The 26,619-nt window shown below is 43.7% G+C and overlaps 1 protein-coding gene across 1 annotated transcript in view; it reads left to right on the top strand.

Moving 5' to 3' along the window:
* The window catches only part of SETBP1 (SET binding protein 1), a gene marked incomplete at both ends in the record, with an annotated part of 244,339 nt that overhangs the window by 94,463 nt on the left and 123,257 nt on the right, over positions 1-26,619 (top strand). The window contains one exon of the mRNA XM_080362046.1: positions 7,480-7,551. Within this exon, the coding sequence (XP_080218172.1) occupies positions 7,480-7,551 (72 nt within the window). The remainder of the gene's footprint in view (positions 1-7,479; positions 7,552-26,619) is intronic.

Genomic DNA, 26,619 nt, shown 5'->3' on the forward strand with positions numbered 1-26,619 from the left:
CTCACAGATAAGTAAGACCTTCAAAGGTCCCTTCCAACCCAAACTATTCTATCATTCTGTGATTTTACAAACTAGTTTGCTTAAAGCAGGAGAAATTGGGGCTAGTACTCCTCTCTTAGGGAAGGCAGCTTGTTTTTCTCCTAATTTTCAGGGAGCCTTCTTTTCTTTTAAAGTGTTCCATAGAATCACAACACCACTTTTTCTTATTTTCCTTGTATGTGTGCAGTCATGAGAACCAGGATGGCCTGAAATTAAATAAGCACAGTCCAACCTTCCAGTCAAAGGCTTTGCGGTTTTAGGTTTTAGTTGGAACCAGAAGCAGAAGAGCCAAAATGCTGCATAAAAGAAGATGAAAAGAAGCTGTTTTTGTGGTATTTTTGGCATGGTTGGCTGTTCTGAGAGATACTGGAAGTCATGCAAGAAGGGTCTGTTCTTAAGACATTCCTAGCCCTGTTTCGAAGACCGAGGGCTTTAGATAAGCATCTGCATGTGAGGATCTTTATCCAAACTAAACCACCCAACCTTTTGTAGTTCACCCATCACTAGTAGTGATTTCCCCCCTTGCATCTCTCTCCGTGCACTTGCACACACAAACAAGTCCTTCAAGGCATCCTGAAAGCTTTTCCTTGCCTGTAACATTTTAATTGCCTCTTGAGCAAGATTTTTCTCCTTGGTGAAGAAACAGAATGCAATGAAGTTCTCTGTGTTACCTGAAGGATTTCCTCTTCACAACCTTACCTCACATGTTAGGATTGCTTTCTTCCCCCTTCTCCTTCGCCACATTTTCTCTGTATTTTGCATGGTTGCTTTCTTTCTTTTCCAGCCTGGGGAAAACAAACAAACAAACAAAACCCAACATTGTCATACCCCCCCACTCCCTGGCAGCGTGGGTGACAGAGGCAGAGAAATCAGCTCGGTGTCAGCAAGAGTTTAGCCCCGCAGCTGGGACCTGAACTTTCTGCAGCAGAGCATGGCACTGGGTCACTGCACTAAAGTAAGCCAGATTGATACAAAGTGCTTGCTCACTCTGGGAAGAAAAGCATTAGAAGCTAGTTGATAAAAATCTTTAGGCACTGTCTGTTGTGAGCTTACAGTGGCAAAGTGGAGATTTTTTTTCCCTAGGAAGTATCACCACTGAGTATATGTTTACTGATGTAACTCCCAGAACAACATAATGTTTGAATGCTGGCTGCACTGGGGGGATATAGTGTAGGGAAAATGTGGATTTTAGAGTTGTTGAAATTGCAGACGAAGCATGTGGACTCAACGTGCTGCTTATTGTGTGAAGTTTTCAGCTCTGAAAACCTGAACAATTGTGCCTGCCAAGAGTTAATGTGCTTAGAAAGAGGATGCTAAAATATTCTTTCTCACTCTACTTTGCATCTGAGAACTTGATAGTCTGTACTATCATTTATTTGTAACACCTTTTGATTCAAAGCCGGATAGCGCCTCTACCTGGAAGCCACTTCAATGGTACCTCCAGGGGAGATGCTTCTCTGCAGGTGTCTCTGATTAAGGGTTTAGGGTCTGCTTTGCCATGAGCACACATGAGGGACCCAGTCTGTCTTGCCAAATGCCAGCCCTGGTTTCTCAGTGCTGGATGGTAGGGCAGAAACCCACCCTCAACCCAAGGATTAGCAAAGACAAAAAACTGATGTGTATACCAGCTGGAAGAGAGGATTTGGGTAGACACCAGATAACTTTGGAAACAGAGGCTGGGAGGAGCCATTGCCAGTGCTGGATGATATCCTTATGCAAAGGTCCTGGGCAGTGAAGTCACAGTTCAGAAGAGGGCATTTGGTGGCCCAACCTGGATATTTCTCTATCCAACCCAGATATCCACATCTGTGCTGCAGTGGCCAGGACAAAGCTCCAATGTGTACCTTGCACAGGGGTCACATCCCAGTGGCAGAGGTGCTCCTAAGGGCATAGGCCTTTAGGTTTAATTATGCAAACTCATACGTCCCTTAATGAGTGCAGTCACAGCAGGGCATCTCTTTGTTTTAAGTCCACTTCAGTGCCTGCCCATCAGCTGCTCCACAAGCAGCAGCTGGTGGTGGCCAAAGGACCAGCTCCTCCATGTGGCTCCTGGCAGCTAGAGGATGTCATCCAGCCCTCCGCTTTCCTCCTGCGATATACGTGCAGGCCAGGGAAGCAAAAGTCAGACCAACTGAGGGGTTTACGATTCCAGCCTGTGATTTCTGCTTCATCCGCAGCCAGGTGAGATTTTGCCAAGGTACATATTAGGCAGCTACTCAGGACACTGCTGGTTTGTCTGTACCATCCTGAGCATGCTGACTGTCTGTCTCCCAGTGTGTCTCAGCTACCCTGCTTTTCAGCTGACTTCTCTTCTAGTCCTTGGGGTGGCCAGTGCATGTTCAGTGAAAACCAGCCTTTTGCTGGCACTTTTGCCAGGGCTCCCAAAGGACTTGTTGTCCGGAGGGAGCAGAGACATCAGGCCTGAGGCACATCAACTGTTCATTTGTTTCACCACTCTCTAACTCCTGTAGCTTCCAAGGAGTCCCTCCTGATGTGTTTCAGAACCACACTCATAAAAAACCCCATGGACACGAGTTGCTGCTTCTGGGGTCGACCCCTGTTCTATGTCTCTAGCTTCGCTTTGCAGCTTAATGCACTCAAGCCACCATGCTAAAATCCTTGGTGCATCTTCTTTCTTCCCATGTCCCTCCCAAACCATCCACAGCATCAGCCTCAACATTATTATATTTTTTTCTCCAAATCTCTTTCCTCCAGGCTCCAGACAAGGTGCATTTTACACCACTTTATCTCTATCACGCATATGTCAGTGTTTCGCACTCCAGTTTATTCGGAGTCATGTCACTGGCTTAAAGTTGTCTCTCTCAGGTTCTTTCCATGGAGAACATGCATTTTGCCTCAATCTTTCTGCACCTCCCAACCAAAACTGTCTCCTTCCTTTGTGGAAGGGGCTGGAACTTGCATGTCCTGGCATGCACAAGGGTCATGTTGTCTATTTTAGGATATTTATCACTCTCTCCTTCTTCCTCAGAGAAAAGCATACATATGCTGTGTATACATATGTTTTTTTTTCCCCCTTTCTTTGTCCACTGATTGTTACCTCACGTTTTACTCTCTCTGGTGCTCCTTCCCACACACGCAGCTTTGGGTTTGTGGGTGGGAGAGGAAGGGAGCTCTATGGACAAGCTAAGATGGAAAGGGGGAAGAAAAAAACTAAAAAGAAAAAAAAAAATAGAGGAATAAATATCTGGGAGGAGGGCATTTAAGAGGAGAGAAAAACAAATCAAAGCTTGTACCAGGCTGGAACCAGCAGCCGGTTGCCAGCACAGCAGGCTGAGAAGTTGTTGGTGGAAGCACTCAGTGCCATGTTTGGGTTGCTTAAAAAAATACACCCTCCCTCTCTCATTATTCTGCCTCTTGTTTTTCTCCCGACCCCACAGGCAGGAGGAGAAACTCAGTTGCCAAATGCAGGCTTGCAGTAACTTTGTATTTGCAGCAACGCCAAGGGATGGAAAGGGAGTCTGTCCTGCCCGGTGACATGTGTGTGTGTTTGTGCATGTGTGCCCGTGAGTGCTGCAGCTCGCCTGTGCTTGGGCAGCTGTGAGCTGGACCTGCCTGGCGTGCTGTGGGTGCAGCAACTCTCCACTCCGAGGAGATGCCAGTGCAACTGTGGCACCATTCTTTTTCTTTCCTGATGTGAAGGGAGGAGGTGGAAGGGATGGGGATGAAGAAGGAAGTGTGGATGGAAGGTTGTAACGCTTGGCTGGAAAAATTTAGAGGAGTACAAAGGAGAAAGCGATGAAAAAAAGGGTGGCAGGAGGTGGGGGAAGGAGGCTGTGAACTGGCTGCTGCGGAGGTGGGAAGAGATTTATGTTTGCCAAGTGGGTTCTGTTGGGAGTGGGCTGTGAGGGTGCGGGGTGCTGCAGGCAGGGCGGGTGCGCTGGAGGAGGCTGACGGCCTCGGCAGCGAAGCAGCAGGGCTTTATTTTCTTCCATTCTTCCCTCCTCCCCTCTACTGGGCACTCGGAGGAGAAGGCAAGACAAAAAGCTGAACCAGTGCCAAGAAGGAGCTGCAGTGGCTCGAAAATGGCACTCTGCGCCACACTAATATTTCGAAGCCGGGCTGTGCTGGAGAGCAGCGAAACGTGCCGGGAATGAGAATGGCTGTGGCCAGGGGGCCGCTAGCCAGGCTCAGGGGTGTTCTCCCACCTCTCTGCTTCCTCTTCGCCTCTTAAATATGACTCTTCTCTCCACCATCGTCTGCCCTAAGCGGTATTTAGAGATCCTAGGAAAAAGAGCAGACCCTTGCTGGGGACTTGGGGTGGAGAGGAAGCAGAAGAGGGGCAGCCCCTTGCACCCCTTGAAAGTGCTGGGCAGAAATGCTCTGCTTGCAGCCGGTCTCTAGCCCATGTGTGTCTGTTATGATGCTTGCCGGAATGGATTATAAACAGAGACAGAGCGAGTGTGCTCATCTCCATATTGGGCAGAGATTTTGTTTGTTTGTTTTCCTAAGGAAGAAGAGAAGAATTGATTCCCAGGGAATTTTCTGATTGTTTTCCTGTTACTACTCCTTCCCCTCCTGCTCGCTGTCCTCCTCCTCCCCTCTCCATACCCATAAGGCTGCTCTCACAGCTCTGTATCCTGATGCAAGGTTACTTGTAGGACACGCAAATCACTGCAAGGTGCAGCATCACCTACATCGGTGTTTTCCTCCGCTTCACATTTGCTAGGGGACAAGGCAACTTCAAGGCAGCTCTGCAGCTCAGCTGAGCATTTGGTTAATGCAGTGTCAGTGCTTCTATGGCAAAAACCCTTCCTGCAAAGCCTCCCTCCATTCACAGGATGGAAAAGGTACAGAAAAGTACCTTTTTATTTTTTTATTTTTTTTATTTTTTTATTTAATGGCGTTTTAATTTCTTTTAAACCTTTTAAAAATTAGTAGCACAAACATTTTTGTGGCAATGCAATAATTGAAGCTCAATACAAAGATTTCCCCCACCATAGACCACACACACACACATATGCTTCTTTCTGGAGCATTCTGACACTTGGACGTGAAGTTTTAGATTGGCTTTAGAGAAAGTAGAAATGAAAGAAAGGGAAAACTCCTGCCTTTGGGTTTGAATGTGGGTCCAAATCCTGTTTTAACAGCAGTTTTAGCACTCACACAGCCAGCAGGTCAAGGTCAAGGAGACCTTTCTAAAGCATGGGAAGAGGCTCATTAACTTGCTTCATCTCAGCAGCTTGTGGGTTGTTGGGCTGTTAGCTTGGCCCAGTTTGAAGTTCCAGGCGTGAGATGATGCCCATGACCTCACTCTCACCTGAAAACCATGCCCTAGTATAAATCCAAACCACTTCAAACCTCACATTTGGTTTTAGACACATAGGTTTGGTTTTAGAGCATCTAATTCTGCCCAAGCTTTACCTTTTGGATATACTGTGATAAATAGTGGGCAATTTAGGGACACTCAAAGGTGTCATCCAGCCTGCTGTCCTCACTATCTCACAGCTCCGTGCAGATCCACAGTCCTTCCTCTGCAGAGGATGGAAAGCTCAGTCCCCAGATAATGTTGCTAGGAGGTGCACTAATTTCTGAGGTGATGTTATTAGGTTTTGTACGGAATAGCATGTCTCCTTTGCTCTAAGCTGTGCCTTCAACCACCAATTGCTACAGCTCAGCTTGGGCTTACACAGAGGAGATGCTGTTGTCTCAAGTCCTGGCTGATACTTTTGGCTGCAGCTGCACCTCTTTCTTTGGGCACAACCTCCTCTTTTTAACCTGAAGTCCCTGACTGTGGGATTCCAACCTACAAAAGCAAATGGCAGGAGTGGGGATTGAAGCCCACATCAAAGTGAGCAGATGAGACCCTGGTGACTGTCCTAGCCCACCATACACCTGCACAGAGCACGGCTCATGCTTTTAGATGCAAAGCTAGCTTCTGCTTACTAGTGATGTAAACCTCTTAATACTTCAGTTGCCAAATAACATTTCCTACCAGATTTATAGTGAGTATCCCAAAGATATTGACAAATATTAATATGGAATGACAACATCCGTGTCTGTGAAGCAGCAGTATGGTGTTTGTTATTCAGAAAGGTAAACTGAGGACAGCAAATGAAGAGACCTTCCTAAGCCTTGATATTTCAGAATGCAGGCCTCTTTCATTTCCTCAATATCTTGACAATGCTCTGGAGTAAGGGAGCTTGTGTAATGTGTCTCATCCACCTTGGGACAAAAATGTTACTCTTGTACATTCCCAGTGGTCCAAGTAAGCCAGCTGGACAGCTTGGTCATACTTCCCAAGGACCGTTGCAAGGCATTGACAAGGCAGCTGAATGTGTCTTTGTATCAAATAGGTGTCTTTGGATGTATTTCACTGAAACATGATGTCTCATGAACCTCAAGTTGCTTTCTTCAAGTCCTTCATCCTTTTTATACTTTGTAATGATGAATGTCTGCTCAGAGTTGTTATGAGATGACTTGTGTCTGGAAGGTTCAATTTGGAGGACTCTTCCAAGGTTATCTTCCACCCCTTCTCCCCACAACTTCCCTAGTCTTAGGTTTTTTTTTTATTTTTTGGACTGGTAACCTCACATTTTTGTAATCTAAATGTGCAAATGCTCTGCAGTCACGGTCCAGTAGCTGGGTTAATCTCAGACCCCTGGAGTGGCAGATGGCTGATTTGTTGCTGATTCCAGTTACAGAAAATCGTGCCACCTATTATCTTTGCACAGGCTGCCACTTAAAAGGATGCCTTGGGCAAAATCAGTGAAAAGCAAAGCAAGCACTCTCTGATCTGCATTACTACAGGTGAAAATGTAAAATATTTCACCTTTGTGTGAAGGGCTGGAGAGGTTGACAAAGATGGGAAAGGAGGCAGGAAGGGAAGAAGGGGAGAAGAATATCTCAGTTTAGTACCAGAGGTGCAGAAGCACAGGGCAGAGCACGTTCAACACAGTCACAATGTTGAATCACAAGCACTTACCCTGTTTTAAATGGTTGTGCAATGTGGTGATCCTTGGCTTCAGCTTCCTGTTTTAATTCTTAAGCAAAACAGATGGGTTGGCATCCTTTGACACCTTCCTGCTCTTCCCAGCCCTTTCCAACATGGATTGTCATAAGAATCCATGGCTCTGCTCCCTGCCATCATGGCTTGTTGCATGCCCAGTGGCTGCTGGGGAAAACCATGATGGCCACATGGTGCTCCCGTGCTTACCAGGGCTACTTGAGAGGATAAACCTGCTCAGCTGGCTGAGTTCAGGAGAAACTTGAGGGGCCTTCCAAAATGGAGTGGGGCCAAGAGTGAACCCCGGCAGCAGGTTCACAGAGGGCCCCAGCTGGCAGGTGGTGGTGGGCACACAGAAAGATGTAATGAAATGGAGGAGGACAGAGTGAAACTTTAGATGCTTGTGACCATTTTCTGCACAGTCGTTCCCACAATCAAGGTTCTCTCTTTTCTCTTTGCTCTGGGAAACGCCACAGAGTCAGATGAAGAATTTGGGAAGAGAGTGTGGGTTCGTTGTGCAGAGTCCAGTGACGAAATCTGTGAACAAGGTAAGAACAAGGCATTATGGCTGTGAAGAATTTTGTTTCTTCTTTTTCCCCTTTCAAACCCATTATTGCTGTGTTGGACAAGAAATTTAGGATGTGTGTAGCACAGAAACTGATATTCTAAGCACTAAGTAAAAGAGTCTAAAAAGATCAGGCTAAATAGGGCTTCTTTTTAATGCATGCTATTATGATAGTTTGGGTTTTAGAACAGTTTATATTGCATCTAAATGATCTATGTGTGAATAATTGTTACCAACCTCCTGACACCAGGACCTAATTAGGAAGTAAGAGCTTTAAATAGGCCATTTGCGTAGTGAGCTTCCATATGTCTCCTTGTGCAATTTATTTGCTTCACTCCATTGAGATATAATGAGAATGAAACTCCTAGAACTGCCTTTGACTCCAAGGCTCTCCTCTTCAACTCCTCTGCAGTTATAGCCCACTGTTAAGAAGATAATATCTATTTCCCTTTGTTTAGACATAAAAAGCTACTGTACTCTTATTCCAGATTGTCCAAGCTTCTCTGTTTCTGAGTTTCCAGTGGAAATGGAATGAGAAATGACAAACCAACCTGTAGGCTAAGGAAAACCACAAAAAAGGTTAGGATAGGCTGATTTTGAAGAATACTACCTACCATATCTACCTCAAAATGCTGTTGAAAAGCAATGTTGTGGTATTTGAGTCCATGTATAGATGGAATTTGAAGAGCTTTCTGTTGATTCTATTTGGCTTTGTTCCTGGTAGGATATGAAGAATGGGGAAAGGTTGATACAAGGATGCCTAAGTTGTGTCTTAGCTTTGAATATTTAGCTTGGTCTGGACTAACGTGCCCTGCAGGCCTCTCTGTTCATGTTGTGTTGCAGAGCATGTTCTTTAAGTATGATTTCAGGAGATATCCTCTGTTTCCAAACACCTCTTGCATGCATGACTCCATCCCATGCTTCCGGTGTCCCACTTCATTCTTTTACTTCCATCATCTTGAATTCAGTGAAACTTAAGTGTATGATTGAGTGTCATTTTCTATTGGGATGAACTTGATTAAGTGCTCAAGGTTGTGGGTTGTGGTGGTTTTATTTGCTTGTTTGTGTATTTGTTTTTGTGGGGTTTTTTTGCCTTTTTTTTTTTTTTTTTTTTTTTTCCTAAATCAGACCCTTATTTACTATCCTAGTGAAAGACAGTTCCACTTGCAGTGATGTTGTTTATTATAATTCACTTGCATATTCCCTTCCAGAAATTGTCATTGCCTTCCAGAAGGGAGGTTAGTGCTGGTCCCATTGCAGTGATAATTATAATCAGACCTGTCAGCCTTCACACAGCCTACGCTTATCACTTACATTTAGGACAATTTTTTCTGAAGCCTATTACCAGTGCTGCTTCTTAGGAAAAAATAGTAATGATTTTTTTCTGCTAATCTTTGATGGCTCTCAGCTTTGAAAGCATGGAGAGGAGCAAAATGACTGCTAGTTGTAGTTAAAAGAACTGTATGTTTGTCCTGGTGCATCTAAATAGCCAGGGAGTGGGTGGATAGTCTGGCAAATGCTGAGGGGTTTAATTTGGTTATGATAACTCTCCAGGTGTGTTGAAGATGCAAACTAGTGTTTTTTTCCAATGTTAATGATCACAGAAAATAGCTCTGCAGACCTGCTAGACGAGGGCCTCAGGTGGCAGGTCATTGTTGGCAGTGGTATCCTCTCTCCCTGCTGTTTTGGGCAGCGATTTGTGGTTTGCCTGTTTTCAATTGCTTGGACACAGGATGGCCAGAGAAGCTGCTTGAGGTGATGATTGGTGTACAGGGACAGGCACAGTGCAGGACCAATGCACCCACTGACACTGTCACACCGCAATACAGTGGTGACCAGCTGGACAATGTGGTGGTGTAGGATTGGAGGTTGTTCGATGTTTTATTTATCCCAGGATGTCTGAAAATTGTCTGCCCTAGAGTTATTCATTGTGAAACCCCCCACCCCGTTTAATTGATTTCTCTCCCTTTTGACTTCATGGTTCCTATTGATATGCTAATAATCCCACTTTTTTGGGATTTTGCTTTTTGCTAGCTTAAAAAAACAAAAAAAAAGGTAAATTTTACCATTTCATTAGTCTAAATAAGTGATGTATCTTTCAGTCCCTCCTGTGTTATCACCATGCTCTTCATAATGTTCTCAGAGATTTAGGCCCCTTGATTTTGTCAAAATTTGAGGCTGATCAGCACTTTATAGCTTTTGTAGCAAAAGGAATGTTGGGAGAGTGAGAACTCTAACATTCTATGCAGTTAAATATCTACAATGTGCAGGGATATGATTTGCCTTTATTTTATTTAAATTCACTGGGAACTAGAGATTTATTTATCAGGTGTCACTCCGTGAAGGAAGATAAATGCCACACAGCAAAGACTTCATCTATTATACAAACATATTTGAAGGCTTTGCTATTGCTTTCCTCAGCCTGCTGCATGGAGTTAAAATGCCTGCGGCTGAGCAGAGACAGAGTGATACTTAGCGGCAGCATCTTATGACCTTTTGATCAGCTGAGATCTCAAGCCATATTAGTGGACAGATTATGATGTGATGGAAAAAAGGCCAGGAATAGCCTTTTTATCATGAGATCCTTCCTGTGAATATCGTTCTTCTATATACTCAGGTGGTTAATCATTGGGGCCATGACAATCATTTGAAAACAAGAGAGTGATAAACTAGTATACGCAACCCAAATATGTCCAGATTTGCCAACTATAGTTAGATATTATAGCTTACCATTTTTCCCTAATGTTCTTCTACCCTCCTGTTTCTATAAAGGCTTTAGGTGACCTTGCAGTATTTCCAGTCACTAGTAGCCCCATTTGGCAGAAAGATCTGCACAAAATGGACCCTGAGTCCTTGGACCACAGGGGAACTACAATCCCCGAATCAAAGGTACACACATGGTGACCATGGATATCTGGCTGTGAAGCGGTACATTCACATGGAAATGTCTCTGTGTCATTTCTGAGATAACGGCAGTAATGTTTAAACTTATTTCAATGCTTTTTAGGAAAAAATGCAGGTTTTAAAAAGTGTCTAGCTCTGATAGTATTTTCATTTTTAAGAAACCAAACAGAAACAAGAAGAACTTTCACATTGATCTTACCTATTTGCCTGCACAGAATTACTCCCTAAACTTTCCTGTGGGTTTATATTAACCTCCTTTTTATCTTAATGGCATATGTGGATCTTCAGCCTCCTTAATAACTAGGCCTAAAGGAACTCTCATTCATTTCTGACTCTGTGCATTAGTAACCATTGTGCCGAAGTTTGATCTGGCTGCTATGACCACTTTTAGAAGTAAGAAAGGATGGACACATGTTTTTGATGTCTGATGTAAATGCATTTGTGTCTGTCTGAGCACGAGCAGATGCCCAGGCAGCCCATGTTGGTTATGAAGTATATAACACAACTCTGTACGTATTAGTACAGGGGTATCTGAGTTTACACATCTTTTTTCCCCTTGAAGCCAAACCAGCTGCCTATTATCTTGATAGGAAGAGGGAGAAGGGCCGACAGTGTGAGAATATCAAGCTGCTGTCAGTGTAGTGGGGATGCTGATGCACCAGGTCTGGAGAACAATAGCTGCCACAGCCTTATGGAAACTCTTTGAAAATGAGAAGGTTATGGAGGTGGAGGAAATGCACAGCAGGACACTGTCTCCTCTTGTCTCCCTCAGCCTCTTCAATCAGGTGCCTGCTGGGCTTCCCACTCCTCCTGCCTTTTGCACTAGATCATAGGATCATAAGGTATTAGATTCTGCTGGCATTAAGTCATCCTCCGTCTTCCTGGCATTATAGTTTCCCAAGTCAGGGAACTGCTGTGAAACGTCAAGGCTGTGAGCCCACAGGGTTCTTTTCACTGCAGCTGCCAGGGCCACAGAGGTGTCCAAACAGGCGCTGGGAGACAGTTCCAGCTGTCTGACACCTGTCTCCACCACCTTTTCTTTGGGAAAAGCAGACACTGCAAAGGGTGTGTGGCAGCCTTCGGGCTGTCTGTTCACCAAGAAATTGCCATTGCTGAAATACAGCCATCTCACAATGATAAGGTGCTCCTTCCCAAGCTCCATTTACAAACCACAAGTCAGTGACTGCATGGGTCGTGTCCAGGGACAAGTGCTCCAAGCATCACAAGTAGAACCATTCAAAGGGATAGGTTCCTCTGAACACTTCCATCTAAAAGTAAAAGCTTCTGATGAGAGATTTGAAACCTCTCCGCTAAGAAGTCTTTGTGGTGTGTGTGGTGAAGAGGATGTAAATACAAAACGTTTTCTCTGCCTCCCTCCACTGCCTTGTCGTGCTTGGGTCCCCGTAGGGTGTAGGAGGGTGCGCAGGCTCAGGCAACACCGTACCCAGATCCTCCCTTTTGGTGTGAGATTGCATTAATGCTGCTGTGCCTTCTGCCAGATGGTCCCTGCTGTGATATAGTCAGTTCTCAAAGTGGTTGCATTCATCTTCCTGTATCTCAGAGACACCCATGAAAACTGTCTCACTTTGCCTTGGGCGGCTCAGCACATAAGTTCTTGTAGGACTTCTGACGATCCTCCAAGGTAGCGTGGTTAGAGTACCTGGCAACTACTTCAGCTGGGATGCTTTTTCAGGGGCATACAATTTGAAGATGCAACTGTTGAAGATGTAGTTTCCATCAGGCAGGTGATAAAGTGGTGTGGGATAGGAAAAAGAGGACAATGGTTTGGTTTTGAAGTCAAGCTGTCCATATATAACTTCTTCATAATTTTAAACACATAACATCTTGTTCCTTGCAATTATTTTTAGATTGCAGACTGCGGTTATCTCCAGTTTCGCACTGCATAAGAATAATATAATGAACTAACAAAAGATGATTGTTATAACCAAATTTAGAGTCATACATCTCCCTTCTCCATGCTGGAAAGGGGTGATCTTGAAAGAAGGAAAGAAGGAAGAAGGACATTGGCATTCCAGTGTCTTAGGCTGCATCTGTCTTAAGCAAGTTAAGCAGTGTCTGGGAATGTTGCTTGCACAGAGTGTGACTGAGTATACTCAAACTGCTAGACAAGTCCTTGGCATGCTTTTGGTCCACGACAACTATCAAATTCCTAAATCATTTGTAAGCATGGATCAGGGTTCATCCCAGTGACCCATTTGCATTTAGCCTCTGCGTTAGTGAAGGAAAGACACAGTTGTGAGCAGAGACACAAACAGTTCTGTTGCCAGTTGGCCTCGATACCTGGAAATATTTCTGGGCACATTTAATTTACTAGTGGTGGAAGGGGCTCAGGCCCAACTGAGAAACTGGACTCCATCACCCTAAACTCCATTTATCAGCAGTGGGAGACAGAGAGGAGCCACCATCAGAGGATCATTCATCCTCCCTTGGTCCCAACCTTTCCAAATCATAGTTGCTAAGGCAGCTAAGCCTACAGGGTTCAACATGCTGATAGCAGAGAAAAAGCTACATTAACCCATAAAAAGGCTATGTATAGTACAGGTGCGTTTCCTGCATATTTATTAGTCACCTCCCCTGCCTCTCTGAGCTCAAATTAAAAGAGTTTTAACTCATTCAGTTGTTCTTTCCTGCAACAGCGAGTGCCACCAGTTATTTTTCTTCACATAAAGTATTTCTTTCTCTCTCACCCTAGGAAGGTTCCTTTTTCAATTGGTTCCAGCCATAAGACTGGTGTTCTGTATAATTTCCTCTTTATGGCTGGTGGTTGATAGTTAAATGTGTCCATAGGAGACAATTGTAGACTTACTTATACATAATAAAACAGCTCATAGAAGGATACAGATTTATTACTTTCAAATATAAGTAAACCCTGTATTTGATAAGGAAAGTTTTATTTTGTGTTCACCCTATCCAAATATATATATATGTATATCTTTCTACTTTTTCACACTGAATCAAAAGCCTAGGTGACGAAAACAAACACAAACAAACAAACAAAGACCCCACAACTTTGGCTGGACTACTGCAACAAAAGCTTGATGTTTCAATATCTTTTATTTCATTGAAATTTGTTCATGCGCAAGGTGATCTGATATAATACATGTTTAAACATATCAAACAAAACATTTTTTTCTTTAAGAATACCTCAAGTGTTTGGTCACAGTAGGGATTAAATTATTGATTGAATTTGGCACATATTTGGAAACATGACCTTAATGTGTACATTTCAATGAAGAAGGTATTTTCCCCAGATATTTCAGTCAGTCAGATAAGTAAATTATATTTTTGACATGTTAAAAATGTTCCATTTTAGACAAAGGAAGCAATATCCCAGTTGTTTCACTGAAACTCAATGCTCTGTGTTGCTTGTTAACAACTGTGCCTTTATTGTTTCACTGTCCTAGTTTGCTATCAAGTGTCAATGCACTGCAACATTCCAAATAATCAATAGTTCTGTCAGCTGAATATGCCCTGGAAATACAATATTACTGTTGATACCGGTTGGCACAGCAGAGATCCAGGCGTCAGACTCTGCAGGCATTACTTGTTAGTACCTTAGTGTTTACTTGCAGAGCAACCAGCTTGAAAATTACTGCAGTGTGCTGTTCTCCAGGGACCAATCTTTTCTGCATACCCTCCTTCCACGTACAGTAGTGAGCATGAACATAAACATAAGGGTATCAGGGCACGCGCGACCTGCAGACATGACACATATAGTTTCATTTCAGCCTTCTGTGGCTTCTTGGTGCGGCAAACCAGCTGCAAAGAGCACTGGTAAAACCAAGATGCATCAGCTCTGGTACTCTCCTCTAACAGTACAGTGCATCCACTTTGATGGCTGAACTAGTCAGCATCCCAGTGTGTTCTTCTTCATGGGAAGCCTGAGGTGTGCTGTGGGCAGGTGGCTTGAGACCTCCAGCAGCCTTCTCCTCACATCATGAGCAATGTCATTAGCAAAGGCTTGTGTGGTTTGTTTGCAGAGGTGAATCATAGAATGTCCTGAGCTGGAAGGGACCCACAAGGATCATTGAGTCCAACTCCTGCCCCTGCACAGAACAACCCCACAGTTCACACCATGTGTCTGAGGACATTGTCCAATGTCAAACACTGTCAGGCTTGGAGCCATGACACCTCCTTGGGGAACCTGTTCTGGTGCTCCAGCACCTTCTGGGTGAAATGTGTCTTCAGGCTCAAGCTATTGGTTGGGAGGAAAAAAGCCCTGAAACATTGAGGTGTGCTGTCCAGAACATCAATTCTTTGCTCTCCTGCCTTCCCAGGCTGCCTGGTTGCCTTGGGAGGAAGAAAATGCGGTGCTCCCCATTCCCATGTGTGCCTTCAAACACACCCCTGTGAGTTTGCTGTCTTTGCTCTATCTATAATGGCTTCACAATGAAGCTGTGAATAAAAGTTTGGCAGACTGATTTTACAATTGTCAGTCTTCCCAGAAGCAGCCCAGAATTTCATTAACTAAGGCATAGGCATGACTTCCTATAAGCTCTTTTCAAATTTCACTAGATCCAGAAAAATTAAGTCAATATTTTATCTGTGTGCCACCAAAATTAGTTGGCACAGTACTCTTCATATAGGAATAATATAGTTTTTGTCTTGTGTCTGAGCAGCAGCTACACTATGAGATTCTACCATCACTGATAGTGCTTCTTTGTTAAGTGGTTATACTTCAATAATAAGAGTAGTGGGGAGAAATTAACCTGGATGTGAGCAGAGCATAACCTTGATGAGGATAAGCAGTGAGATGTATGTGTTTGGAACAAGTGAGTGGCTCTACCATGCCACAGTGGCTGAGTAAAGGTTCAGGATGATAGTGGCAGGGTAAAAACAGGAGCTTCAGATAACTAGAAGGCCCTTATGAGAGCCCCTGCCAGGGTGAATGAAGAAAACAGCTTTCCTTACACACACCTTAGGAGTAGCGAATCAAGAGAAATGGTACCTTCTGCAGAAGTTCACTCTCCTCATTGGAAAGGTGACCTCATCCTTGATTCAGTGTAGTCAGGACCTGCTGTCCTTGCAGAGGCTATTGAATGGAAGGGTAAGGTAGGAATGGAACAGGCTGGTAATAACAAAGACGTTTTAGCACAAAGCTCACTGAAATCACTGAAAGACACCCAGAAGCTGCTTTTTCTTCAGGTTACTCCTGTCATAGGAGCCTTGCCAGGTGGTAGGATGAGTAGTGACACTCCAGCTCATGTGGCTTCTGATATAGAGCCATCTGACCCTGGAGCAACTCATTCTGCTAACATGGTCATTCATTCAGCTGTCATGCAGTGTCTGAGAAGCTTCTCAAAGCATAGGGAGTAACATGACTAACAGCGGCCAGGGTCCTCCCCTCAGCAGGAGGCATGTGTGCCACAGGCTGTCAACCTTGGGATGTTTTTTGATGATGTTATCAGCTTAGTTTTATCTTCCAGGTGACCTTAACTCACATCATCAGAGGTCTCCTTGCTGCCAAGGAGCAAATTCATCAGCCTTATCCTTCATCCAAGAGCTTTAGTTTATCTCCTGCATGGCAAGCCACTTAGCACATGGGAGATGAAGCTGAAGACAAAGTTTTGGGAAGTCTACCTGAGGAAAAAGAGGCATGTATTATCTCTTACTGGCATGGAATAAGGTCAGGTCCGAATGCCCAGAGCTGTCTGAGTTGCAGGGGAGATGGCAATGCAAGGCTCTGCATCTACTGATGTTTCCTGAGGCTGGACTTCATATCAGAGATGACATTTCTACACTCTTTCAGAGTGAGGAAATGGAGACTGGCTCAGCCAGGAGCAAATATATGACTTATAGCTCTGCTGCTGTGCAAGAACATGGAGTTAGAGATGAAGATGTCATCAGTTGAGAGATGAAGTTATCATCAGTTGTCGCTGTGTACAATCAACAAAAGGAGGAGATGCCATGGTTGCACTCTCTTCAAAACATTTCTCCTTCCAGCACTGTCATTTCTTCCCTGTAGAGCCTCAGCAATTTACGTCAGTTGCTTCAACTGAAACCACAAATGATGTCATTACATTTTTCTTTCGTTGGGTGGTGAATGAATGGCCATTTCTGCCCTTATCTTCTCTTTTAGATAAAATGCCCCAAAATACCGTCATTGAAGTTCAGGGGTCATCGGTGACTTTAAAATCCTCTCAAATTGCCTTGGATCAGAACCAAATGAAATAAAAATCAATGTAACAGTCAAGAGGTCAAGACACTAAAAATGATGTGTCCAGTGCAAGCATCTTACTGGTTTCAGAGTGTTTCTGGCAGCCATCTGCTTGTTCGAATTTAAGGATGTGAAGCTTTTAAATGTCATAGAAAAAAACCACACTGGACCACAGTATTCAGATATTTTACTTGATAACAGGATTCTCTTTTTTGTGCTCATTTTCTTGCAGCCTCAAGAATGTCCTGTTTTGAAATCATTCTGTCAGCAGGTGTTCCTAATGCTGAAATATCACAATGTTTAATTCTCTAGTTTAAAAAAACTACAAATTTTGTGGCCTCAAAATACTTCCTTCTCACCCATTTTCTTGAATGAGCAATAGGGTAGATTATTTTATTAAAACTCAGTAGCCACTCATTTATTTACCTGGTAAATGCCAGTTTAAAAATGCACTTTTTTTTTTTTTTTTTCTTTTTCATGCTATTCCTATTTCAGCTCTGTGGTCTGAACCTTATTCTGTGTAACAAAGAAACCAAACCTTTTATGGATAATGTTAACCAAGACCCAGTGACTGAATCACATTTAAGAGCTAAATTCCCCTTTTATTCTCAAAGGTGGTCGAGATCAAGGCACCGAGAGGCTGAGGCTAGAGAGAGAAACTTGAACTCCTGGTGTATCCTTCCTATGAACAAATAAAGATGTTATAGATTCCCTTGCTGCCAATGTGACCCCTTTAATCAGCAGCATGTTCACAGTTAAGATGATGGTATTGTGGTAGTCCATAAAAATTCCTGCTGTGGTTGGAGCATCATAAAGGAAACATACTATTGTTCTTGGCACAAAGACTATATGACAGTAAAAGGTGAAGATGGGAGTCAAAGGGCTTGGCAGAGGCAGGCACCAGTGGGAAAAGGCTTCATGGTGCCTATCGACACATCCAGCTGTAGCCAGTTGTTACTGGGGTTGTGTGGGTTGCACTGGGAGAGGTTTGCAAGAGGACTGTGGAGAAGGCTGGTGGATATGTAACAAGAGCCTTCCCTCTGCAGGAGAGACAGTCTTGAGGAAGAGGTGAAGGTATGTTAGCAAAAGTTGTTTACCGTCTTTCTTGGCACTTGCTTAGGGAAAACATTCTTTCTGGATTTTTTAAGAAAATATAAATGAATAAGGCATTCACAAGCTAATGAAAGCTGCATTTTCATCAATTATAATGGACTCCATTAAATTCTGGACATTCACCACATCACAATGTTTATCTGCAAAGCAATATTTCCCCGTGCTTAATAAAAGGGAACAGCTGGAGTACCGCAGCAAATTTAAGCCACTTCTAGCACTCAGCGTCTGGATTTTAATGGCACCCACATTATTTTGGCTTCTTTTTATAGCTTCATCTTGCTTTATGTGGCAATGCTTTGGTTTAATATTCTTTTTGCATGTAAATCTCGGCATCTCGCATAGCAGGGCAGGATACTATACCCATTTAAGAGAATAGAAAAAAACACTGAGGTGCTTTGATTGTAGACGCAGAACAGCGCTGCTGGAAGCAGACCTTTATGTTCTTAAATCCCATCTTGGGAGTGCACTACATCTCCAATGGGAAGCTTTTCCCATTTGTAGACAGGCTTGTACAGGATGTGAATCAAAGGCTTGCATTAGATCAGGAGGAAGGGAGTGGGCATCTCTCTGTTGGCTTCTTGGGGCACTGTCAACTGTTCTCTGACAGGAGTCAAGCACTCAGAAGTGGTAGCTGCAAGGGGAAATATACAACTTGGTAGATAAAACAAATAGCATGCGGGTGTCTGTGTTTTCCTTTCATTTCTGTCACTGGCCATAGCCTGTTCACTCTTTCTAGTGGGATTTTCTGTAAGTCCTGTTTGGCATGGAGAAAGGCAGAGCTGACCTCCCCTATGTTGAACCTGCCTGTTTGTCATCTTCTGCTCTCAAATTTGCTGGTTGTTGAAGTGCCAGCATGTCCCTTCAAATGCTCTGGTGTGTCCTTTGCCAAAACACACTAGAGCGTTTTGCAGGGTGGGTTTTGTTTGTTTCTTTCTTTCTTTCTTTCAAGAAAAAAGCAAAGGGGTTAGTGTCCAGAGGCTTCAAAAATCTCTGGGAGCAATGCTGCCAAGCACCCTCTCCCTTCAGTGTTGGGAGGATCCCAGTGTGCAGTTGCCTTTGATTTGCAATAACGGAGGAAGGAAATCTCATCAATATTTATAAATATCTCCAGAGTGGGTGTCAAGGGAATGAACCAAACTCCTTTCAGTGGTGCCCAATGATAGGATGAGGGGAAACAGGTACAGACTGAAACACAGGAGGTTCTATCTGAATATGAGGAGAAACTTCTTTCCTTTGAGGTGCCCAAGTCCTGGCCCAGGCTGCCCAGAGAGGTTGTGGAGTCTCCTCCTCTGAGACATTCAAACCCGCCTGGACACGATCCTGTGTGATCTGCTCTGGTGACCCTGCCTGAGCAGGTGGGTTGGACTGGATGATCTTCAAAGGCCCCTTCCAACCCCAACCATTCTATGATGCTGTGATTCTGTGATATGACAGGTGAGCCGCTCCGGGCTCTCTCCTCCTTGGAAATTAGCTGTATATCTAAATGGATCATATCCCAGTAAAATCAGCTGATGAATGAATCAATCAGCCTGGTTTGGAAATCTTCCCACTGCTTCCAGGGAGAAGGTGTACTTGAAAAATATTCTCTGATGACTGAGGATCCATCCCTCCATGCAGCTGCAGACCTACTGGCACCGTGGCGTTTCCCATTAAGGCAGCCTGTGGTCATACAGCTCTCAATAGACTGCAGGAGTGGAGGAGGGAAGCAGGCAGTAGCATCTTTCCTCCACAGCCTTGACTGCCCTACAGACCCGTCACCTGGTCAAGGAAAGAGCTTTCTGCTCCAAGACCTGGATGTACTCCAAAACGTAGATCAAGGTGCTAAGATTAGACCTAGAGAGTGGAAGTAAAACAAACAAACAAACAAACAAACAAGCAAACAACAAAAAAACAAACAACTGAATGTCTGTCTCAGCACTAAGCCAAGATTCTCTTTCTGATAAAAGTTTTAAAAAAGCTCCATTCCCCAATTTTGTATACCCGAAGGACATGACTGGTTCCCACAGATGAATAATTTTGTAGGGCTTTTATAAAATGCTGAGGAAAGCCTTTGAAGTCTCTGAAATTTCCTTGTCTGTGGTAACCTGGCCTATGGGGGACAGCTGGTTTTCTCAAAGAGAGGGCTCAAATCAGATGATGAGGATGCTTTGGCCAAAGGGTCTAGTAAGTTGAAGGATAAGTGTTTCCTGTGCACAGACACTCAGTCATTATTAACTTTTTATCAAGTAGTGTGAGAAGTATGCCAGAGGGTGCTCATACAAGTATTTGTGTGTGAGAGAGAAAGCTATTTTACCTGCATGGTGACTAAAGCACTGAAACCACACTGGTTACATCACCAGATGCAATTTTCATCCCTGTGTCTAATTCACAGTATTGTAGTTTTTACAAGCTATGGTTGAACTCATGAAGAACTGGAGGAACACAGGAGTTGAAGTGATTCCCAAGTAAGACCTGCTTCTCTCCACGTTTCTCCTGCATTCTTTAGTTACTGAAAAGCTTCATCCCACATCTCATGGCCAGTGGACAGAGCCAAGGAAGTGCATCCAAAAGTTTCTGTCTGTAGATACAGGCCTGGTACACTCCAGAAGGAAAAAAAGAGCAATCAGCTACATGAGAACTGAGCCAATTAAATGTCTGAATAGTTTTTCAAAAGCAAACATGGGCAGCATCAGAAATTTTCCATCAGCTGTAATAATGCCAATTACTTTGCCAATTGCTGATTCCACCGTGATTTGTTTAGTGCAGTCGTGCTTCGGCCTCTGCCTGGGCTGATAGGCTTTGTTTATGCTGACTGTTCATTTGCAGAACTTCTCTCTATTTTTTTTTTTTTTCCTCATGCTTTCTCTTTTCTGTGGGCCTGGCTCAGAGCCTACAATAGCCCTTCTCCTCCTCTGCTTATTTCCATCTGAGGCAGGGTATCATCAAGGGGTAATGAGTTTCTTTGGAGCAGGAGATATTGCTGCTGTTCACAACTACTTTGCAAATGCAAAAATGGTTTTTGCCTTCCCTTACTGCTGCTGAGTTTAAAAACCAAACCAAACCAAACCAAACCAAACCAAACCAACCCAAACCAAACCAAACCAAACCAAACCAAAGAAAGCTCCCAAGAAGCCAAGGAGCTTGTCAAGGAGTAAGCAGTTGGGATCTGCTGGGGATGGTGGTTCTGGAGCTGATCGCTTTTGTGTCAGGAACAGAAGTTCAATCTTTTGTCTTTACACATGGCAAAGGAACACACAGGACACATGCACACTCAAATTGAGTTTCTCTGGAAAGTTAGTCGGAGATTTTCATTACTGTTTATATTCAAGTCCATGGAAATCAATGGGTGTCTCCATAACCACTTTGCACAAGATCTGTGATCCTTTTCTTGCTAATGTTGGAGGAGGGCTAATCGTGGGTGTCTAATGAGTGTGACTGCCTGACTGACATCTTGAATGTAAACTACTGTAATATCTTCCAGAGATTTTAAAAGCTGGTTGAACTTCCTTCCCTCACCAATCAGGTCTTGGTTGGGGAGGGATGGATGACATTTCCTCCTCTCTCCTCCTATTTAAGACATGAAGGGGTGCATTTGCATGTACCAGCCTTGCTCGCAGCTGCCTCATATGGTTTTGGTGGCCAACACTCAACTTTGCCTCCCGGATTGTCTTCACAGCTGGCTCCTGGGTGCAGGTACCTGGGGAACACCATAAGCAGGGAGCAATAGCAAAGCTGTAATAACTGACCAATGCAGAACTGTGAATATTTAGGAATTGATGAACAGCAGATAGTTCGTGCAGGGCTTTCTTGTGCACCGGCTTTATTCTGGCCTTTTGGTCCCAGGCAGCTGGTGTGATAGCATGAGCACATCCTTGCTGGGGTGCAGTGGGACTCATTTCTACATATCCCTGAGGCAGGCAAAGGAGCCCCCAGAAACATGATCTGCCACATGAAGTATCAGCTAGAGGTGAGGCTTACAGGTCTGTATTTGTACCCTGCTATCGGTTTCAGCTTTGCAGCTGACAAATGTGTGTGACACGCTTTGCTACTTGCAGCCCTCCTCATCACCAGGAATTGTGAAAGATCCTCTAGAGGTGTTTTCAGTCCTCGCAGTTCATACCGGCCACAAATAGACACAAAGCAGATGAGCTGCTGGCTCACATCAGAGAAATGTTGTAAAGGAAATTTGCAGGGGAACTGTCTAATAGCCCTACATTGGGAAAATTAAAGCAGAGGTAAGTTTCAGGAGAGGAACACATCAGGATGTGGTTCCTTTTCCCAGCAGTGTCACTGCTATGGACCTTATTCCCCTTGGTCTGGCAGTTCATGTAGTCCTCCAAAATGCTACAAATGTGAGCAGGTCTGAAATCTCCCCTTACACAGTCCAGTAGTAATATTTTTCATCCACTTTGTATTCACGGAAGCACAGCTGCCATGGACACCAGCTGCAAGCCTTGTTTTCTTTCTGGGAAATCAAGACACAATGAAAAATAATTTTTCCAAATCACAAACCTACTTTGTGATGAAGTTAAAAATAGATGAGCACATCTCCTACCTCCTGTCTTACCTGTAGGACTGTCTCACATTCAAAGATGTTTTCAGCTTGAGCACTTGTGGAACAGCTAAAAATTCAGCAGTCACTAGGTCCATTTCATATTCAGTTAATTCTCAATGAAAACAAACATCTTTAACATTTTGAAGCTATCTAAAGTTTTTCCTTTTCAGAAAGCAAGTCAGTCAAGTTCAGTTAAGACTGGTTATCAATGTCACTAACCTTTTTGTTTGTTCCTTCCCATCGTCTCTCTGTATTCTTACTGAGCACTGTTGAGAGTTCGTGACATACTAATTGTGTTGCAATATAATAACTCATCTGGCAATTTAAAATGGCAAAGGGATTATAAAGCTAGGAGTGGCTCTGTTGGTATGGCTGGACTGGTGTTTATTTTAGGGAAGGACCTGTTATCTCAGCACACTGGAGTGCTGACCTCAGAGCCCTGACACTTCATGCCCTGCATCTAAGGTCAAAGGCAGGCAAGTGTCACTCCTTGTGCCTAATTCAGTTGTATTTGGGTTTTCTTTTTAGCATTGTCTGTTGGGTAACAGCAAGATTTAGCAAAAGAAATAAAGCCAAATTTGTCAGGAGCCTCACTAAGGAAACTTCACTGTTGGGTTGCTACATCAAATCCAGTGGGTTCCCACCTGGACACGTTTTCTATCACAGTGCAGGGGAAGCCAAGCCATGGCATTTAACGCAGGTTTTGTGCTGAGTACTACAGAATTTGGTTAGTTTAAACCCCAGGAGACTTTGGAACATTTCTTCTTCAGTCCAAAACAGCAGAATATAGTTTTGCGTGAAAAGAATAGAAGAGTATCACCTGATATGATGGGAGACAGCACAAAGTAGAGAAGAGGCCATGAGAAGGTAGGCTAAGTCCAGTTAGTGTCTTATAGACATTTCTGCATGTGTATATCCTCATCCATAAAATGGGAACATTAGTAATTCTCTATCTTGTAGAAAGTTAGAAAGCTAAATTAATTACTGTTTGTGAAGCTAATTGAGAATCCCAAGTGAGTACTGTTTGGAACATTCTAAATTTTCTTATTATTATTTCCGTTGAGATTTGGCTCCATGCAATTAGTTTGCTGTATCTGCAAACAGGTATGCTGTTTGGAGGTATTCCTCATGGAATTGGCCCATGCAGAGCTGTGTGCCATGACCACGCACTGACAATCAGCACTAAACCATCTTCCAGCTCTCTGAATTCACCCTAAACCTGCATCCATCTCCTTCTGTGGCTGTACTCTTCAGAAAGTCATGTTTCAGCAAGTGAGAAGAAACAGTTTAAGGAAACTAGTCCTATTGCAAATTTATGCACCATTATAAATTGTTATGGTAATTTATACTTGTTTGTGTGCAATGGAATAAAGCCCAGAGGCGGATTATGTCGAGTCCAAGGAGGGAAAAGGTTTTCAAGTTTCTCGGCATTTCACAGCATTCAAATGTCTCTAGGCTTGGCCATCAGCTTCTGTTGGGTTTAACATTGAATAAATTATAATGCAATGTGTACCAGTCACATAGTGGTTTAGTTTATGGTTGCAAGTGCTGTTGAGCTTGGTAGTTTTGAGTTAGCTCTGTATTTTCAAAAAAGTCGATAAAAGCTGTAGTTATCTTTACTGAAGATTCACTTGTCAAACACCTTTCCCACTTAAAAGTAGCACAACAGTAGTAGGGCAAAAAGACCTACTAAAATGATGCTTGTTAAAAACAAACAAACAAAACCCACAACCTTATAAGATTATGTAAGAGCTATAGGAATTATATTGTTTTATTTATGAATGAGAAACTCTGTCTATTCATTATTTCCTGAGTCTGGGTTGGTGTGTTTTTCTTTTCCTTTCCTTTTTCCTTTCCTTTCCTTTCCTTTCCTTTCCTTTCCTTTCCTTTCCTTTCCTTTCCTTTCCTTTCCTTTCCTTTCCTTTCCTTTCCTTTCCTTTCCTTTCCTTTCCTTTCCTTTCCTTTCCTTTCCTTTCCTTTTTCCTTTCCTTTTTCCTTTCCTTTCCTTTCCTTTCCTTTCCTTTCCTTTCCTTTCCTTTCCTTTCCTTTCCTTTCCTTTCCTTTCCTTTCCTTTCCTTTCCTTTCCTTTCCTTTCCTTTCCTTTCCTTTCCTTCCCGCACCTTCCCTTTCCTTCCCTTCCCGCACCTTCCCTTCCCGCACCTTCCCTTCCCTTCCCTTCCCTTCCCTTCCCTTCCCTTCCCTTCCCTTCCCTTCCCGCACCTTCCCTTCCCTTCCCGCACCTTCCCTTCCCTTCCCTTCCCTTCCCGCACCTTCCCGCACCTTCCCGCACCTTCCCGCACCTTCCCTTCCCGCACCTTCCCTTCCCGCACCTTCCCGCACCTTCCCTTCCCGCACCTTCCCTTCCCGCACCTTCCCTTCCCGCACCTTCCCTTCCCTTCCCTTCCCGCACCTTCCCTTCCCGCACCTTCCCTTCCCGCACCTTCCCTTCCCTTCCCGCACCTTCCCTTCCCGCACCTTCCCTTCTCGCACCTTCCCTTCCCTTCCCTTCCCTTCCCTTCCCTTCCCTTCCCTTCCCTTCCCTTCCCTTCCCTTCCCTTCCCTTCCCTTCCCGCACCTTCCCTTCCCGCACCTTCCCTTCCCGCACCTTCCCTTCCCTTCCCGCACCTTCCCTTCCCGCACCTTCCCTTCTCGCACCTTCCCTTCCCGCACCTTCCCTTCCCTTCCCTTCCCGCACCTTCCCTTCTCGCACCTTCCCTTCCCGCACCTTCCCTTCCCTTCCCGCACCTTCCCTTCCCGCACCTTCCCTTCCCGCACCTTCCCTTCCCGCACCTTCCCTTCCCGCATCTTCCTGCACCTTCCCTTCCAGCACCTTCCCTTCCCGCACCTTCCCTTCCCGCACCTTTCCTTTCCTTTCCTTTCCCAAATAAGCAATAATTGACATTGAGACATTCAAAGGAGTGAGTTTTAAGGATCTTGAAACACCAGCAGCTTTGCCAGAGGTTTCATCTAAGAGAAGCAAAGTCAGTATGAGCTGGAAAGCTTGGGGAAGGAGACAAAAATAATCAAGTCAATGTGTCAAAAAATGCAGTGCAACTTAGACTGGAGTTATGCTTGTTTACCTTTCTTATGCATAAAATCTCAGAGGAGATGGGCTTAGTGCTGGGGGAAGCTGAGGTACTCTGCAGTGGTCACATCTCTGTTACAGTGGAAATATAGAGATGCACACATTTCTATTCAATTACCAAGTTAGTGAAACACTCTGCCTGATATCTGTGTCCAATAAAATCAATTTAACTGCTATGTTTTTTTTCGGTTCCTATAATTCTGGAACAGTGCTTCAAAATCCGTATTAGCCAAGGCAAAAATATTTGGCCTAAAGGTAACTTGAAGATCGATTTTATACATCACTTTACTCCATTTTTAAGGACACATTCATGGGCCATGAGCCACCTGAATGTTTTCAAAAATCTGACAGTATGTCACTTAAAGACTGAAATGATCATTGTCATTGGTGCCTCCTTTGTTAGGAAATGTGCAGTTAGAGGGAAGGAGTTATTATAATAAATAGTTATTTAATCTTCTCTATGTCCAGCTTGAACTTGTGAATAATAGAAGCACAGCCAGGGCACTTTTACATGCGAAGTGTTTCACTGTGTTTCCCCATATTAGCTAATATACCTCTGGAAAGAACTGAAATTTTAGAGCTGCATTTACAGGATTCCCCAGCATTGCTATCAGCAACCTCCAAAACCAATCCATTCAGGTGGTCCTTTGATGTACAATTAAGCCCAGGAAAAAATAGCTTTGTGTAATGTATAAATAGAAAAAAAAGGGAGATAAAGGCAGTGTTGAAGTCATTTGCTGACAGCTTGGCATCCAATTGTTAAAGGTGCATACCACTACCTCTGCTTAAGAATGAGTTCTGAAAAATGACTGCTCCTTCCCAAATTCCAGCTCCCTGAAAATTAGTACTTTATTTACCTTTCATCTACTTTTTTCAGTTGGAAAGGAATAAATAAAAAAGGCCTATGAGGCTGACTTGATTTGTCTTGCCAACAAAAATGAATTTTTTGTTAGAAGAAAATGATGTCTGCTCTCTAAGACAGTGCTTTTATTAGATTGTTTTTCTCTTTATCTCTATAAAAATAGCATTTTTGCCGGAAGCCATTACATTTACCCATTCCTACTGATGAATAGCTGGCATATGAAATATAGACCTATTGCGTGTTGCAAAAGGTCAGAGTACGTGGTTTGTTCTTTGAGCATCAGGGATAAGGCATCCAGGCACATTTTGATTAACCTAACAAAAAAAGTGAGATAATCCAAGTGGAAGCTACAGTATTTGAATGAACTTCAGCTGT

Source organism: Nesoenas mayeri (assembly GCF_963082525.1).
Source record: "Nesoenas mayeri genome assembly, chromosome: Z".
NCBI classification, from domain to species: Eukaryota; Metazoa; Chordata; class Aves; order Columbiformes; family Columbidae; genus Nesoenas; species Nesoenas mayeri.